This window comes from Podarcis bocagei (assembly GCF_964188305.1).
Source record: "Podarcis bocagei genome assembly, chromosome: 7".
Taxonomy (NCBI): domain Eukaryota; kingdom Metazoa; phylum Chordata; class Lepidosauria; order Squamata; family Lacertidae; genus Podarcis; species Podarcis bocagei.
In genome coordinates, this window is record NC_138132.1 from 88,746,680 (window position 1) to 88,764,516 (window position 17,837).

At 54.8% G+C, this 17,837-nt stretch overlaps 1 protein-coding gene across 1 annotated transcript; it reads right to left on the reverse strand.

Moving 5' to 3' along the window:
- Nucleotides 1-503: 503 nt before the first annotated feature.
- TSR1 (TSR1 ribosome maturation factor) lies at nt 504-17,747 on the reverse strand. Its single transcript, XM_081202985.1, has 15 exons — nt 17,588-17,747; nt 16,609-16,712; nt 16,089-16,305; nt 15,872-16,006; nt 14,193-14,614; nt 13,891-14,050; nt 10,807-10,973; nt 9,710-9,906; nt 9,279-9,438; nt 4,887-4,997; nt 3,991-4,123; nt 2,782-2,898; nt 1,700-1,840; nt 900-974; nt 504-777 (listed from the first exon to the last, which is right to left on the reverse strand). Exons 1-15 carry the CDS (start codon nt 17,697-17,699, stop codon nt 599-601), a joined length of 2,430 nt encoding a protein of 809 aa, XP_081059111.1. The 5' UTR covers nt 17,700-17,747; the 3' UTR covers nt 504-598.
- Nucleotides 17,748-17,837: the final 90 nt, after the last annotated feature.

Below are 17,837 nucleotides of genomic sequence, written 5' to 3' on the forward strand. Positions count from 1 at the left end.
CATTGTCAGGGAACTGCCATCGGAGCCAGGGGGAGAGGGAGGGCTCCAGAGGGATTCCGGAGAGCGTCCCGGGAGGGAGAGAAGCAGCACATCTTCTGGGGAAGGAAATCAGCGTAGCACCAGTGGCGAAGGGGGGCAGATGGGGGAATCGGCGAGGTGGCTCCATGACTCCTTGCTGGGAACCAGTGGGGAGAGCACGGGTCCTCCGCTGCCCACACCCTCCCTGCGCAGAAGGCTTCCGCAGAGGGAGAGTAGGCGGAGACTAGGCGTCAAAGAACTTCTTTGCTGGAAGAAGTTCAAGAAACGCCCACTGACGGATTCTGCCAGCGATTGAGACAGCCATGGGCGAGTGGCTGTCCGGACAGAAAGGGTTCACTCAGGCATCCCAGCCAGGTGTGGCGCCGATTTACGCACGAGCAACCCCTAGAACCATTACAGTCATACTGACCAAGACTGCTGGGCCACTAAAGACACACGTAAATAAACAATTCAGAGGCCAAGGCTTGTCTTGGAAATAGTATTTTCCTCCAAAAATAAATAGGATACAAATGAACATAGGCGAAGTGCAAAGTTAGACAAACTAGGTCCCCTGCAGCTGCTAATCCATTTCCTCTTCCTCCAGGCCAGGCAGGAGGCTGCTCAAACTCTCCCGTGGTGGCTCTGGCACGTGGGGATCATATGTCCATCTGGGAAAGACCCGCTTGTAGAGGGTCATCAGCACTGTGTCCTGGGACTTCAACTGCCCATCAAACTGACATTTCATGTGGCCATGGGTACCTGCCAGCAGAGAAGAGAGGGGGAGGCAGCAGTTTAAAACACAGTTCAGAAAGAGAGATCTGCTGGCATGCTCATAAGCTAAGCGCCCCCATCCCCTTCAAGAGCTGGGCCCGCATACTTACCCAGAGGCTCCTTGATGTGCCCCCGGCGCCCCCACTTGGTCCGGAGCTCCACTGGCTTGAACCACAATACATCCTCTGTAGGATATGAGAGAAAACAAAGAGTAGGTGGAACTCAGCTGCTGCCCACTGGTGCACATTCCAAAATGAAATTCCCCAGGCCTTGCTTTCATTCACAGGGTGCTCTGGAATACAGTGGGGTGGAAGGTGTCCATAGGATAGCACTGAACTAGCAGAACCTCCCTCTGGCTCAATATTCAGGCACTGCATTCCCAGGGGGAAATGAGTGTCGATTATTATATTTATTTACATCCCACCTTTTCCCTGGGACTCGAGGCAGCTGACACAAAACAACACAGGTAAAACACAAAAAGCTAAAAAGCAATTGAGCTTTATTAGAATTGAAACTATATAAAACAAATCTATTAAGATACAGATAATAAAAACAGCACGGCACTATTATGAGCTCTTTCCTTAAAAAGCAGCCAGTTCCCTAAGACCTGTTGGACTAAAACAGTCTTCACTTGCCAGCAGAAGGACAAGAAAGGGAGCCAGTCTAGCTTCCCTAGGGCCCTCCAGAGACTCAGAGCAGCCACTGAGAAAAGAGCCTTCCCCGAAGATCTGAGTCTGGGTTATTCCACAGCAGCTAGCTTGCCATCCCATAGACAAACCCACCAGACTGGCAGCATGTGGACAGGCAAGGCCTGTGCTGCCTTGCAGACCCAAGTCTAGGGCATTTCCCCAGCTCCTCCCTAACAAGCAGCAGCTCTGCCAGACACTCTTCCCTCTGGGTCCCACCATACCTCTGTTGAAGAACATGTAGCGCACAACTGCCATCTTGCTGAGGATCTTGAATGGGTGGCCACTGAGCACCACTCGCTTGATCACCAGCCGGTCAGGGTCGACACTGAGCAGGGAGCCTGTGGCCAGGAGGCTGTGAGCTCCTGCAGAGAAACGCAATTATCAAGCGGGCTGCTGGATGGGCAACAGCGCTCAGTTCTAGGAGCCAGCTCACCACAGCCTGTGCAATAAATGCAGGCTTCACCCAGCCAACAAAACAGTAGTAGCATTGCACCACTTTTCAAGTGGGAAAAGATATCAATAGTAACCAGCTGGCATCTATGGCGAGGGGCTGGAAATGCTCTTGGCTCAAAGCCAGAGTCGTCAATCCTTTTCTGCTACCCATGCTAAAAAAAGGAAAGGAAAAGGAACACCCACCCACACATCACAGTGACCATTCAACAGCACCAACACAAATATTTAAAAACTGCAGCAGTGCCACCAGTAAATAAGACAGGGTAGTTCAAACAGACAGCTGTTCTCAACGAGCCAAGTAGATTCCAAGTTGCTGTCAAAACAGCAGTTCCTAAACTTTTTCAGGGCCACTGCCCATTTGTTCCATAAACCCACCCCCCAGTGTCCCCAAAGCTACAAAAATCATTACTGCATGAACTAGTAAGGAAGACAGTAACACAATAAAATTCAAAACACATTTATTCAAAAAACCAATTCAAACTATTTGGTTCAATGAATTCAACAAAACCAAGGGAATTGATGAATTGATACCAGCTTTTCAAAGTCTTGGGACACCTCTGCTGCCCCCGCTCTGCCTCTCAGTGCCCCCCAGGTAATCCCACCCCGAGGCGATACTGCCCACTTTGGACACCACTGCTGTAGACAACCTTCCCCAGTCCATCACCTGCTGGCTGCTTCAGACTACGCCTCCCATCAGCCCCAGTCAGCACAACTGCAGTCCAAAGCATTGGGAGGGCAGCAGACTGGAACAGGCTGCTGCTCATGGGCAGGAACTGAGGGAGCAGCAGGAGAAGGCCCAGGGCTGACAACCCACCTGCCCCAAAGGCCCTCCCCCTAATGCCAAACTCACCATTGCTTTTCTGTCTGAACAGCAGCACAGAAGCAGGTGGGAAAGTGATGGGGCCGTAGATGGTGGCAACCGTGGCGGTGTCTGCCCGCAGAAACTGCTCCAGCTTGTGCTTGTCCGCTGAGGGAAGGAAAGCACACCGTCAGCCCCTGCCCTGGAGCCGCAGGAAGCTCTCTTTCACCAATCATCAGCCCCTTTGTGGAATTACAAGGCTACAGAGCTCTGTCCAGGAAAGCTCCCAGGGACAGAATGGAAAGCTGTGGCTGCAGCCTCTGCCACTGAAGGACCAGCCTCACCTTGCTCCCCTTTTCCTGGGAGCATCAGGAAGGAGCTGCCTGGCACTCAGACCGGTCAAGCAAGTGCGTCTGTCTGGCTCAGGGCAAGTAGCTGTGTGATGTCCCAGGCAGCACTGAAGCCCAGGATGATGCAGCTAGAAAGGTAGCAGGGGCCTTCTGCATCCCAGCCAGAAGGTCCACCTGGTCTACCTTCCAGTGGTAGGTGGAGCAACAGAAGTGAGCCTTACCTTTGACTTATCATTGGCTAGCAGGCTATATAGTATTCCAACCATGCAAACATCAGACACACACAAACACACTTCTTTGTCCAGGCAAACAATGTAGTGCAATTGCACCTCACACCCACCCCTTACTTGTAAAAATTGAATTACATGCATTCTGGTGGCACCCTTCCAGGCAACAGCTGCAGTGGAGGAAGGAGAGAGACTAGGACAGAACAAAGGAGGGAGGCAGGCAGGGGAAGAAGAAATATTTTTCTCTGCTCAGCAGACAGATGGAGGTGCAAGCAGAAGATAAAGGCTGGAATGGATCTGCAGCAGCTGCTGCCTCTTTGCTGCCTGCCTCTTTGCTCCCTTCTGAAGCCAAGGGAGCAGCATTTAGTCACCTGACAAGTGGAGACACAGGGAAGTCCTCCACATGGAGTTCCCCCCATTGCCAGCCAGCAGCTTTTGGCTATGTGCAATTTTGTGTACAGAAGCCTCATGTGAGATGCATTTGCACTATACATTCCAGACCACCCAAAGTATTCAACGACGGCACAACACAGGGCTGGGGCATCTGAAGACCCACTACCCTGTTCCACATGTTCAGCATAGGACTTTCACCAAGACTTCTCTGGACACACACACTCACAGAACCAACTGCAGGGGCCCAAACAGGAAGCCTGGGGCACGGGAGGGGGGAAATGCTCATTCACCTGAACTGTGCTGGGAGTAGAGCGGGGAGGCTCGGAAGCGGCGGAAGCCGCAATGGACAATCACCTCCTCCTTAGACCGGACGGGCTCGCTGTCACCCGGCTGGCGTCTGACCAGGAGGTTGAGCACAGACATCTGCAGAGAGCGCGGAGAAGAAAAGGGGAGGAAAAGAGGGAGCCTTAGGAATAGCCCAAACTCACACCCAAGAGAAGCCTCTGATCACCAAATGCTTGTCAGGTGTCATAAGAACAGAACAAGATCCTGGCTGCAGGATCAGGCCAAAGGGGGCCCATCTGGTCCAGCATTCTGTTCTCACAGCGGCCACACGGCCCTGGGAAACCTGCAAGCAAGACAAGAGCACTTTCCCCTCCTGTGGCTTTCAGAAACTAGTATTCAGAAGCACTGCTGCCTCCAACTGGGGAGGCAGAGCAGACCCATTGTGGCTGGTAGCCATTGATAACCCTCTGCTTCATTAATTTGTCTAATCTTCTTTTAAAGCCATCCAGGTTAGCAGCCAATCACTGTGGGAGGGAGTTCCATAGTTTAACTATGCGCTTCGTGAAGAAGGACTTTATTTCATCTGTCCTAAATCTTACATTCTGCTTCATTTACATTTACATTCTGCTTCATTTGGATGTTCACAAGTACTTGTGTTGAGGGGGAGAAACTTTTCTTTATCTACTTTCTCCATGTGATGCTAAATTTAACAAGCTTCTATCATGTCTCTTCTTACTTGCCTTTTCCTCAGATGCTGCAACCTTTCCCCTTGATCATTTTGGTTGCCCTTCCAACGTTAGACAGGTTCAGACATTGTGATGAAAGGCCGTCGGCTTAAGTGAGGGGGGCACAGCACAGCTGGGTGTGGCCAGAACCCCCAATTGCTCCCCTCCCCATTCACCTTTTGTTCGTAAGGAAGCAGCGTGAAGAGCAACAGAGGCACCTGCTGCCGGAAACTCTCCATGACCGAGACGGGGACACTGCAGATGTGCAGCGTGACATAACAGCCGACCTGCGGAAAGGGAAGACAGAGGGTGAAAGAGCGAACCTGGCAGCGCCTGGAGCAAAGTAGGAAGTGGTGGGTTCAGAAAGCAGGAAGGAGCAGAAACTCTGCCCATCAGCAAACAGGTACTGGAGACCAGAAAAGGACTGTAAGGAATTTGGAAACACCAGCCTTTACCAAGCTGGTCAACCAAGATGGCCATACGATGCTGATGTGAGCTGTCCTTCAAAGCATTTGAAGAGCACCAGATTGGCAAAGGCTGCCCCAGACAACCAAATGCCAAGAGCTGGTTTAAATGTGCACAGACTCATTGCATGTGAAACCCCAAGCAATGGATGAGGATGGGCAAGGCCCCACCACCCCCGCTTTCTCTAAAGCAGGGGTGGGCAGCCTAAGGCCCTCCAACTGTGGCTGGCCAACAGCTCCCATTCACCCTGCCTACTAGCTGCGGCTGACAGGAGCTACAAGCCCAGCAGCATCAGGGGCCATGGGCTTGCCACCCTGGGCCTAGTTTGCAAGCTCTGGTGCAGTTTCACCTGATGCAGTTTCACCCAAACTGAGAAATCTCAATAATAAGCTGAGGTCGCACATCAAGGGCTACCAAATGAAGAAGTGTGCATGCACACGAAAGCTCATACCAATAACAAACTTCGGTGGTCTCTAAGGCAGTGTTTCCCAACCACTGTTCCGCGGCACACTAGTGTGCCGCGAGATGTTGCCTGGTGTGCCGCGGGAAAAATTAAAAAATTCGAAAGTTTTTTTTTTTTAAGTCAAATTTTCGATTGGGGCGCCGTCACTAGATGACCCCTGGGGTTCCCTCCCTCCCTCCCGCTCTGCGCCTCCCTCCTCCTCCTCCGGGGAGGCCCTTCCTGGCTCTCGGCCAAGGCTTGGCGGCTGCCACTCACTCACTCGCTCGCCCACCCGTCCCTCCATCCCTGCACCCGGCCTCTCCCCCTCCATCCCCGGCGCGGGGGCTGCCGGGATCCGTAGTCCCCTCGCCCTTGGGCTCCGCGCCCGCGCGGGGTGCGCAAACTACGTTTCCCAGCGTGGCCTGGCGGGCCGGGCGTTTTGTTTGAAGCGCTCTTCTCCCGGCCATGGAATGAGCGCAGCGGCGGCGGCCGGGCGGGCAGGGGCTCTTCCGCGCAGACCCCGCGCAGCCTGCCTGCGCCCCCGCGGAGATCGGGCGGCAGGATGGAGCCCGGGAATCCCCGCGGAGGCGGAGCGGCGGCTGCCCCCCAGGTAGGGCTGCGTCGGGGGTTTTTTATTTTTGCAATGCTGCATCCGCGCCGGAGGGGACGCATCGGACCGCGGGGAGACCCCTTGGCGGGCGTGCAAGGCAATGCATGCGTGCAGGCGTTGCATGGAGTGCAGTGCAATGCAATGGCAACGCGGCACCCTGCATGCATGCATGCAACTTCCACCGGCGCTCCGGACTTGGCAGGTGAGGGGGGTCCCCAGTGGGCGGCAGAGAGAGCCGGGAGGGCGAAGGGGAGCCGGGGGGAGCAGCGCTGCTCTCCGAGCCGAGCCCGGGGGGAAACTTCGGCGTCGTTGCGCCGGGTGTTGGAAGCGGAGGCTGGCGGGGGCCCCTCACCTGCAAAACCTGGTCGCCTCTCATATATTTCGTGCATTGCATTCATCGCCCGCTTTCTCCTCCAAGGAGCTCCCGGGGGCGCGCGTGGTTCTCCCCGTGTTATCCTCGCAACAACAGCCCTGCGAGGTGGGTCAGGTGAGTGGCCCAAGGGAGCACCCAGGGATTGTCCTGGCCAGGTGGGGTGATTTGAACCCTGCTCTCTGCCCGGTCTTCGTCCTCATTTAGCCCCCACATGTGCATGACTGTGCATGACTGAGGATTTCCCCCCTCGTCTTGGCTATGGTGTGAGTCTGTGCTGTTAATTAATGGGGTTCTGCCTTCGGAGAAGATGAGCCAGCCCTCAAGGAGGTGATTATGTAATTTGCTAGCAATTCATGTCCCTCCCGGCGTGACGCTGCGCGCTGACGTCACGGGGCTGTAATGGTGGTGTGCCTCGAGATTTTTTTCATGAAACAAGTGTGCCTTTGCCCAAAAAAGGTTGGGAAACACTGCTCTAAGGTGCTACTGGACGGAATTTTTTTATTTTGTTTCAACTACGGCAGACCAACACAACTACCTACCTGTGGCCAAATGAAGCTCCAAGTTCCAAAGCCTACACTGATTATCCAGCTGAGGTTATGAACACACCCTAATGCCTTATACAGAATCGAACCATTGGTTCAACTAGCCCAGGGGTCTGCAACCTTTAAGACAAAAAGAGCCACTTGGACCCGTTTCCGAAGGGAAAAAAACCTGGGAGCCGCAAAACCATTGCGACATTTAAAACAAATATATCTCCGGAGCCGCGATCTGACAGCGGGCGGGAAGGTGACGTCGGGACGGTGCGTGACTAACGCACGCACTGCCCCCATGCGACGTCACAGCCAGTACAGTGCCCGCCACAGTGGGGAGTGTCGGGGCGCACAATGCGCCTCCTCCCCTTGCTAGTATCCGCCCCGGAGCCGCGGCAAAGGTGTAAAAGAGCCACATGCGGCTCTGGAGCTGCGGGTTGCAGACCCCTGAACTAGCCCAATACTCAGCAAACTGAAGTTAGCAGGGGGACAAACAAGATGCCTTCACCCAGTGTAGCTCCCCTTTATTACAAGACAACAACATAACCCACACACACCCCGGACAGCATACAAATTGATATGGCTACCGTTTTTTTCGCTCTATAAGACGCACTTTTCCCCTCCTAAAAAGTAAGGGGAAATGTGTGTGCGTCTTACGGAGCGAATGCAGTGTGCGCAGCTATCCCAGAAGCCAGAACAGCAAGAGGGATTGCTGCACAGCGCTCCCTCTTGCTGTTCTAGCTTCTGGCTTAGCTCCTCAGTCCCTTCCCCCACCTCCCAGAAAAGCCCCCAAGAGCTGCGCTCCCTTTAAAGAGCCGTGCTGAGCGTGTGTGCAGCTCTTGGGGGCTTTTCCCTGAGGAGGGAGAAGGGCAACCCGTCAGTGACAGGCTGCCCTTCTCCCTCCTGGGGGAAAAGCCTACAAGCGCCGCGCACACGTTGCGCCTGGGATGCATACATGCTCTGCTCAGCGCTCCCTTTAAAGAATTTTTTTTCCTTGCATTCCCCCTCTAAAAACTAGGTGCGTCTTATGGTCAACGGTGCATCTTATGGAGTGAAAAATACGGTAATTTGATCCAGCAACCCCACCCCCACTCACACACAAGCAAAACTCACTGCAAGCAGCTGAATGCATCCAACCATGCTCTGGGCTCCCCAATTTCTCTCACCGCCAACAAAAACTAACAACTGAATAGATGAAGAACCTATCCACGTGACGCGGACACAAGACCCAACGCATGCACCATGCAAAAGACGGAAAAATCATTACCCCCTTCCTTCTCCCACCCCTCTCTCTCTCCTTACCTTTCTCCCCCACTCACAATGTCTATGATAGAACTATCTCACAGCAAATGTAACAGACCTGCAGATAGGAGTTTATGAACTAAAAAAAGAAACACGCCCTTTTATGTACCTTTGTTATCCATGAAATCATTTCAATAAAAGCAATAGTAAAAAAAACCTAGCCCATTATTGTGGACTAGCCTTCTTCAACCTGATGCCCCCCCCCCCGAGGTTTTGCACCATGGCTGCTATCAGACCCCATCAGCTTCTGCATGAGGCTAGGGCTAAAGGGAATTGCAGTCCAAAACACCTGGCAGGCATCAGATGGGGGAGGCTGCTCTGGACTGTCCTGGAGGGGAGCCAGGAGCAAGGAAGGGGGCCTGAGGCTATGCCCCTGCCCAGAGGAAACTTTATTTAGGCCCATCTCTGGCTTCCAAGATTTCAGAAGACCAGGCGCCTTGCACTTTCCAGCTTCTCTTTGCAAACTTGCTCTCATGTTTGAAGGAAAGCCCACAAGGTGCTCAAGCTTCTCAGTTCTGTGCTGAGTTGTTGCAGGTTCTACACAACCAAGGAATCGCAGGCCACAGGCAACCCCAGCTGATATGGCTTTTGCCCTCCACCATGGCATGGACTAGCTCAAGCCACATGGAGCTCTTGCCCCTGCAGGCGCTTTTGGCTCGCTCCGGTTTTGCCCTGAGCTTGCTTCAGGGGAAGCTGGGTGCAAATGATCCCATGCCCACAGTCAGGCTGTCTCCCACACTTCTGCCCTCCAGCTCTGCAATTTTTTAACAGGACCGATGGGACCAAGGAGCCTTCAGGGTGTCTGGCAGAACCAGACCAGATCTGGAGCCTGGAGGAAAGGTCTACCTCAGCTCCACTGCTCTCCTCCTCCAGCTGCCGGAAGACGTGTTTCCTCGTCCGTGAGAAATCCTGGAACTGGAAGATCCGGGCATAGTCGCTGGGCAGGTTCTCTTTGGGGTCCCATGGAGAGGTCCGGAAACTTTTTAGTCCTCTGTACTTTTGGAACCTGGAGACAACCAGAGGGAGTCAGCGCTCCAAGAGACCCAGCCTCCTGCCTTTGCCTTTCCCACACTCAGCAGAGGAGCTGCCTGTGAACCAGCTTCAGGAGGAGCTGCAAGGCTCCTCTGTTCCCAAAGCCCAGCCGAACATGAACCTGGGCATCAAGACTCAGCCTCGCTTTGGCAACTGGCCGTGATAAATGTAGCAAACCAGGGCAGACCTCGCTATCCCATTGCAGGCACTCCTACCTTTTCACCCTGCATGTATGAGGCTCTTACCGGATCCGGGCCGCCACATCTCGTGGTGTGTCCACCTCATCTGGAAACATCTCCTCCTGCCGCTCCTGCCTGTACTTCTCCAGAATTGCCTCGTTGTCCTCCATCTTCTCATCGTCCAGGAGGGTCATGTCTGGACCCTCCTCTTCCTCTGTGGCCTCTTCATCCTCCTCCTCCTCCTCTTCACTGCCACTCCCATCCTAGCATACGAAAAAGCAACCCACATGGGGTTGTGAGAGACAAGAGAGAAAGTGTTTGAAGAAAGAAACCTTTTAAAGGAAAAAGGCACCATGTCTACGTAATTGGTATACTACTACTTGAAGAATGACACGAAATGAAAAATAAAATAAAATACTAGGCTGGCAGTCAAGACAGACACTCATGGCTTGCCATCTCTCTTTGCTATGCTCTTATAACCATGTTCTTCTTTATGGATCACAGAAGATCCACAGCTGAGTGGAAGACGATCTGCCTTGCAAGCAACAGGTCCCACATTCAATTCCTGATGGCATGTCCAGGTAGGGCTAGGAGAGCTCTGCCAGTCAGAGCAGACAATATCGAGCAATATCGAGCAATGGTCTGACTCTGCATATGGCGGCTTCCTATCCCCCTCCCCGAATTCTGACCTCTCAGTGCTATGCACCCACAATGCCGCTCTTCATTCCACCATCAGCAGGGGTCCACTAATCTATCTCACCACCAAAACATGTTCCTGGCTCTCAAGAGAGGATGCCAAGCAGGAGATGACTCCTTCTGCTGGGTCCCGCTAGCTCCAAGGTTCAAGCCTCTCTCCAGCAGTTTCCTACTTTCTTCCTAACACAAATCAAGTAAGAGATTCCCTTTGCCTCTCCACCCCACCCTTTGAACACATGCCAAAAGACTTTGACAGAATTGGCAGCAAGCACAGAGTCCAGCTAGTAAGCCAAGCCAACATTTTAGGGTTCCTGCACATCAAGTCCCCCGCTTCTTGCACCCAGCTGTTCCTGAACAGTCCAGAATACCTACAATGAACCCATTCTCCCCCGCCCTCCTCCTTCCCCACTTGTCCACCAGATGTCCGGCGACACCTTCCTGCTGTGCACTAACCCCAATCCCATTACCTGGGAGATGGGCTCTTCCACCATATTCTCTTCCTTGTCTTCCTCCTCATCATCCTCCTCACTGCCACTCTCCAATTCGTCATTGTTGTCCAGGATCCAGGCAGCCTGGTAGGCAGATGTGCCTTTGGGGACACTCTTGGTCATCTTCTTCCTCTGTGCCAGGGACTCTGGAAGTGCAAGCGCAGTTAGCCAGCATGAGAGAGAGAGAGAGAGAGAAAGCGCTCACCGCTCCTCATCTGGCCAAACTGAAGCAGTTACAGCAAAGGCTGCTTTACAGCACCAGGAAAGTGAAGCTGAACTATTTAAAAGAACACACTGCTTGTGCTTTTACACACTACCATTAAAAAGCGATAAAACGATTTGCTATACCAAAAACTATAAACCTACCCAGACATTTAAAAAGCTAGCTCAAGCTGCAATCTGTTTTTTGTATATTGTTATTTAGACTTTCTGAATGTCTCAAATAATTCTTGATGATTTTTCTTAGTGATAATTCTATTGGGTTTACAAAAAAAAAATCACTTTGAGGGTTTTTCTTTTTACAATCAAGCAGTGTACAGTAGTGCCCCGCAAGACGAATGCCTCGCAAGACAAAAAACTCGCTAGACGAAAGGTTTTTTCGTCCGCGATTTGCCTCGCAAGACGAATTCCCCTATGGGCTTGCTTCGCAAGACGAAAGCCCATAGGGAAATCTCCGGGGACCTCTTTTAAATGCTAGCGGTGGGGAGCAAAGCCTTTCCCCCCCCCTCCGGCCTTCAGAAGAGGTCCAGGAAGGCTGGCGGGGGCCAAAAGGCTTTGCTCCCCAGCGCCAGCATTTTAAAAGCAGTCCGGCATAGCAGGGAAGCGCTTCCTGCTATCCCGGACGGCTTTTGAAGGCAGGAGAGATCCGCGAAGCCTGGGCGCGCTGCGCGCAGGCTTCGGCATGCCGGCAAGTCTCCGCCAGCAGCGGCAGAGCTGCCGCTGCTGGCAGAGAGATCCGCGAAGCCTGGGCGCGCTGCGCGCAGGCTTCGGCATGCCGGCAAGTCTCCACCAGCAGCGGCAACGCTGCCGCTGCTGGGGGAGAGATCTGCGAAGCCTGGGCGCGCTGCGCGCAGGCTTCTGCATGCCGGCAAGTCTCCGCCAGCAGCGGCAACGCTGCCGCTGCTGGGGGAGAGATCTGCGAAGCCTGGGCATGCCGGCAAGTCTCCGCCAGCAGCGGCAACGCTGCCGCTGCTGGGGGAGAGATCTGGGAGGCCTGGGCGCGCTGCGCGCAGGCTTCGGCATGCCGGCAAGTCTCCGCCAGCAGCGGCAACGCTGCCGCTGCTGGGGGAGAGATCTGCGAAGCCTGGGCATGCCGGCAAGTCTCCGCCAGCAGCGGCAACGCTGCCGCTGCTGGGGGAGAGATCTGCGAGGCCTGGGCGCGCTGCGCGCAGGCTTCGGCATGCCGGCAAGTCTCCGCCAGCAGCGGCAACGCTGCCGCTGCTGGGGGAGAGATCTGCGAAGCCTGGGCATGCCGGCAAGTCTCCGCCAGCAGCGGCAACGCTGCCGCTGCTGGGGGAGAGATCTGCGAGGCCTGGGCGCGCTGCGCGCAGGCTTCGGCATGCCGGCAAGTCTCCGCCAGCAGCGGCAACGCTGCCGCTGCTGGGGGAGAGATCTGCGAAGCCTGGGCATGCCGGCAAGTCTCCGCCAGCAGCGGCAACGCTGCCGCTGCTGGGGGAGAGATCTGCGAAGCCTGGGCATGCCGGCAAGTCTCCGCCAGCAGCGGCAACGCTGCCGCTGCTGGGGGAGAGATCTGCGAGGCCTGGGCGCGCTGCGCGCAGGCTTCGGCATGCCGGCAAGTCTCCGCCAGCAGCGGCAACGCTGCCGCTGCTGGGGGAGAGATCTGCGAGGCCTGGGCGCGCTGCGCGCAGGCTTCGGCATGCCGGCAAGTCTCCGCCAGCAGCGGCAACGCTGCCGCTGCTGGGGGAGAGATCTGCGAAGCCTGGGCATGCCGGCAAGTCTCCGCCAGCAGCGGCAACGCTGCCGCTGCTGGGGGAGAGATCTGCGAGGCCTGGGCGCGCTGCGCGCAGGCTTCGGCATGCCGGCAAGTCTCCGCCAGCAGCGGCAACGCTGCCGCTGCTGGGGGAGAGATCTGCGAGGCCTGGGCGCCCTGCTGCCCCACCTGGCCCCGCCGCCCCACTTCGGAAAGGTGTTCCGAAGTGGGGCGCGGGGGCGGGGACACCTGGCCCCGCTGCCCCACTTCAGAAAGCTGTTCCGAAGTGGGGCGGGGGGGCAGGGACACCTGGCCCCGCCGCCCCACTTTGGAAAGGTGTTCCGAAGTGGGGCGCGGGGGCGGGGACACCTGGCCCCGCCGCCCCACTTCAGAAAGCTGTTCCGAAGTGGGGCGGGGGGGGCAGGGACACCTGGCCCCGCCGCCCCACTTTGGAAAGGTGTTCCGAAGTGGGGCGCGGGGGCGGGGACACCTGGCCCCGCCGCCCCACTTCAGAAAGCTGTTCCGAAGTGGGGCGGGGGGGCAGGGACACCTTCTGAAGGCGGGCAGGGGGCGAAAGTCTTTGTCCCCCCTGCCTGCCTTCCCAGGGGCTTTTAAATCGCCCCGGACAGCGGAGAAGTCCTCCGCTGTCCGGAGCGATTTTAAAATGCCGCCCGCCAGCATTTTAAGATCGCCCCGCACAGCGGAGAAGTCCTCCGCTGTCCCAGGGTTTTTTAAAATGCTGGGGGTGGGAAGAAAAGCCCTTGTCCCCCCCCCCCAGCCTTCAGAAGAGGTCCGGGGACAGACTGTCCCCGGACCTGGCCTGAAGGTGGTTTCCCTAGGAACGCATTAATTGATTTTCAATGCATTCCTATGGGAAACCGTGCATCGCAAGACGAAAAACCCGCAAGACGAAGAGAATTGCGGAACGAATTAATTTCGTCTTGCGAGGCACCACTGTATAATGTTAATGAAATATATAACTTAACAGGGAAGCAGCGTTTGAAGCCCAACCCAGACCATAATGAGCCTGAAAGAGAAGGAGAGCCTCAGCCCGGCCCACGTGCAAAGCGACATCCTTCAAGACAGCTGGTCTAAAGGAAGAGGCAGGTAGGATGGACAAGGCTCAGACTGACCCTCAGCCTCTTTCAGCTCCTCCTCGGTGGGCCAGGTCTGCTCTCCATCCATGGGGTCAGGGGTCACTTCTGACTGCAGAGACTCTTGCTTGCTGGCATCAGCCTTGCTGAGCACCTTCACGTCTTCCTCCATCTCCTCTTCTCTCCTGACAAGGTCATCCTAGAAACCGGGGAGAGAAGTTCAAGCATGGCCACCTGGGGGCAAAGGAGATGCTTTCTCCCCCACCCCCACAAGCATTTGCTGCCTCCTCCTACCTTCCAGTTCCTGCCCCCCCCCCTACCAGCCAGGCAAAAGAACCTACCTGGTCCCCCATGCTCCTTGGGTTTATTTTTGCAGTTCTGGAGTTTAGAGCAAAGGGCTCTGGGGAGGCATCCACCTGACTCATCTGGAAGTCCCCGTGTCCCACAATATGCACCAAGCTGTTCACGTTCAGGCTCCGTCCCCTGACGTAGCCAGACACCTTCAGGGTCCCCACCAAGGCGCTGTCTGTGCTGGGCACGAAAGTGGCGGCAGTGGCCAGCAGGTGAGCCCGGCGGTCTCGGAAGGCCAGGTGCCGCTGCTTCTGGCTGGCCAGGTGCTGCAGCAGCAGGGCGGACTCCTGCTCTGTGTCGAGGGGGAAGAGCCTGTCTTCAGGGAACCTCTTCTCGATGGCTTTGTTCAGCTTCTTGCGACAGTCAATCTGCTTCTTTAGCGGTTGGTCAGAAAGACCTTGAACAGCAAGGCCTGCAGGTGACAAACGGGAGAGAAGCATCAACGGCTGGGTAGGCTTTAATGTCTGCTTACAGGCAGCTGTGAAGCTCAGGGGACCCCCCAAGGCAGCGTGGACCAAATCCTCTAGATGCCAGCAAGGTATCCCTGAGATGAAGAGTCTCAGGTACCTTCATCTCAGGGTTGGGGGTTCAAGCCCCACATTCAGCAAAAAGTTTCCTGCATTGCAGGGGATTGGACCTGATAATCCTTGGGGTCCTTTCCAACTCTACAATTCTACAAACATAAGCAGCCTTGCAGCACTGACTGGAAGCCCACTGCCCATCCCTTCCATAAGTTGGTATAAGTTCAACAACACAGGGTGAGGCATAGTGGATCAGATCGAAAATTTGTCTCATCCGCCATCCCATTTCCAATTCAGGCCTGCCAAATGTCTCTTGATAAACAGGCACGACAGCCCTGCCCTGTTTGTGTACAATATCTGTGGCTTGGGGGGAGACTGTTAATTAACATGGTTGCTCAATTTAGCTCTCACAGGCAGCAGCTGTGAAAGATCTGTCCCTCTTTGTGAATTGGTTTAATCCCTTTTAATATGAGACCTGATGGGCAGCTCTCTCTGGCCTCTGCCACCAGCCACAGGATCAAGGGCCCCCTCCCCTGCCTCCCAGGAAGAACACGATGGCAAGGAGATCAGTCCGGCCCCATCCATCAGCCAAAGGAACATGAGCTGCAAGCTTACACCCGCCTTCCCAGCCAGAAATAACACTTGGCTCTGACTGTCATTTGCCCCAAGGGAGAGGAAAGAACCTTCTGGCCCCACCCTTTGGCCAAAGAGAAAAGAGCCACAATCCACTGTTCAGACAAGAACATCAGCAAGGGAGGATCAGCATTGCCTAAACTGAATGTAAATGCTTGTAACTTAGCACTTCATTCTGACCTTGAAGGACTGTTTCCTGTCCCTTTTCCTGCCACTCCCTAAGTTTACATGTTGCATTTTTAGTTTATATGCCTGTTGGCATAGCCTGCCTGCCTGCCTCTAACTTGAGCCGCTTTGTCTGTAAATCAGGATAAAAAGAACAGTAAATCCCCCTGTGTCTTAACTGGAGGTTACCTGGCTCCCTCACACAGTCTATAATTCAGATGGTCTTCCTAGTTATGCAGTTTGGTCTCCCCACTTCAAACCCTGGCATCCAAACACTGTTCTGCTAGTAGGGATTCGGTAAAGGAAGAGCCCCCTCCTGCTAGCACAGCAGCTTTTGACACTGTTCTCACCATAGCTGGGGAGGCCCTGTGCAAAGATGCAGGAAAGGCAGTAGTCTCCAGCGGCATCCCAGCCCTCGTGAGGATCCAGCACAAAAAGGAGGGTGTCTGCAACCTTGGCCAGGTCCAGCACAGCATGGAGGTTCCCTGGGTGATAAGAAAGGCGCAGGTGAAGGTGGAGCCTGGCGTGTTGCAACAACAGTGTCTCAGTAGGCCAAGGTGCCCCTACCTGTGTCAGCCACCACAAAGCGCCACCGGAGTCTGGATTGGTGGCACAGCAGGCCAAAACCTGGTGGCCCCATCTTGGTTTGGCACACGGTAGAAGCTGCACTGCTCTGAAACAGGCTCAAGGCTCTTGGGATAGCGACGCCAGCATGCAGCGGGACTACCACCACCAAGTGGGGTGGCCCATCCTTGCGACCCAAGTTCCGCTTTTCTTCCAACACCTGTGACCAAGAGAAAGCAAACATAGGCCCTTTCATGGAGGAGAGGACTATTGATGGCCACTAAGCACAACGACTATGCTCTGCCGTCAGAGGCAGCAATGCTGCTGAACGCCAGCTGCTGGAAACTGCAGGAGAGGAGAGGACACTTTTGTTTGAATCCTGCTTGCAGGTTTCCCATAGGCATCTGGAATAGATGGCCTCCTTTGGCCTGATCCAGCAGATGCCCTTCTTATGTTTTTCTCCCTCCCCTGTAGAAGCAGGAAGAGGCTTGCCCTCCACCCCACCAGCTTCTCACTGACTCACCATCTCCCTGCACTGCCGGCGGAGCTGCCAGGCCCGATGCTTGCGGTCCAATTTGGCCAAATTGCGGTGCCGCTGCTGGCTGAGTGTCTTAGCAGGGACCCGGCCTAAGGAAAGGGCGGAGAGAGAAGAGAAAAAGCTCTCAATGCGTACGGTGCTACGCTATACATAACAGAATTCAGAGGAAGACATGGAGTTAGGGGAACTGTTTAAATACTGCTCTTGAGCATATGCACCCACGCTGCTGAGCCAAGCTTATCCTTATGACTCATTGCCCACCAATCATTTGATTTGGTCTATTTATTTATTTATTTAATCAAATTGATATATCGCTTGATTGAATAAAACCTCAAAGCAGTTTACAATATGAATAAAGCGAGAATTTTTTTCTGTAAAAACAATCAAAACGTTCCAAAAACAATTTAAAAAAGCTATAAACTAAAAACACACCAGCGTTCTAGATAACTGGGTATTTAAGCAAAAATGTTTTTAGCAGGTGCTGAAAAGAGTGCAGTGAAGGCGCCTGCCCGGTATCAATAGGCGGGGAGTTCCAAAGCTCAGGCGCTGCCACAGGGGAAGATCAATTTCTTACAGCTGCAGAAAGAAGCGCTATGTGGCACCTGTAATCCTGCCAATTCCGCTGATCGGAGTGGTTTCAAGAGGGCGTACATGTGGTAAAAGGGGGTCTCGCCGCTAAAGTTCTCTGGCACAGCCATCGGCAGCATCCAGGCTCTGCCTGTCTCGGAAGAGCCCCCCCCCCCCGAGGGACCAGCTGAAGCAGGAATAAGCAAACTCGGCCCTTTAGATGTTTTGGGACTACAACTCCCATCATCCCTAGCTAACAGGACCAGTGGTGAGGGATGGTGGGAATTGTAGTCTCGAATCATCTGGCGGGCCGAGTTTGCCTATGCCTGAGCTGAAGGATGCCATCGACTTCACGCAGGACAGGACTGCGTATACATGTACAGACGGGCCTCCTCACCGCCCTGCTTCTTCGCGCTGCTCCCGCTGTGCCTCCCGCTCTTGTGCGGTTTGTTCTGCTGCTTCAGGGCCCCGGCCCGGTGGGCCCCGCCGCCTCCGCTCTTCCTCGCCATGGCCACGCGCTCCCTTCGCCTGGGCGCCAGGCAGGAAGTGACGTGTCTACGCTTCCGCTAACACAAACCAAGACCCGCCCCCGGGCCGAGAATGGCCGCTCTCTGCTCCTGACCTCCTCCGGGGCTGTGGGCCGCTCT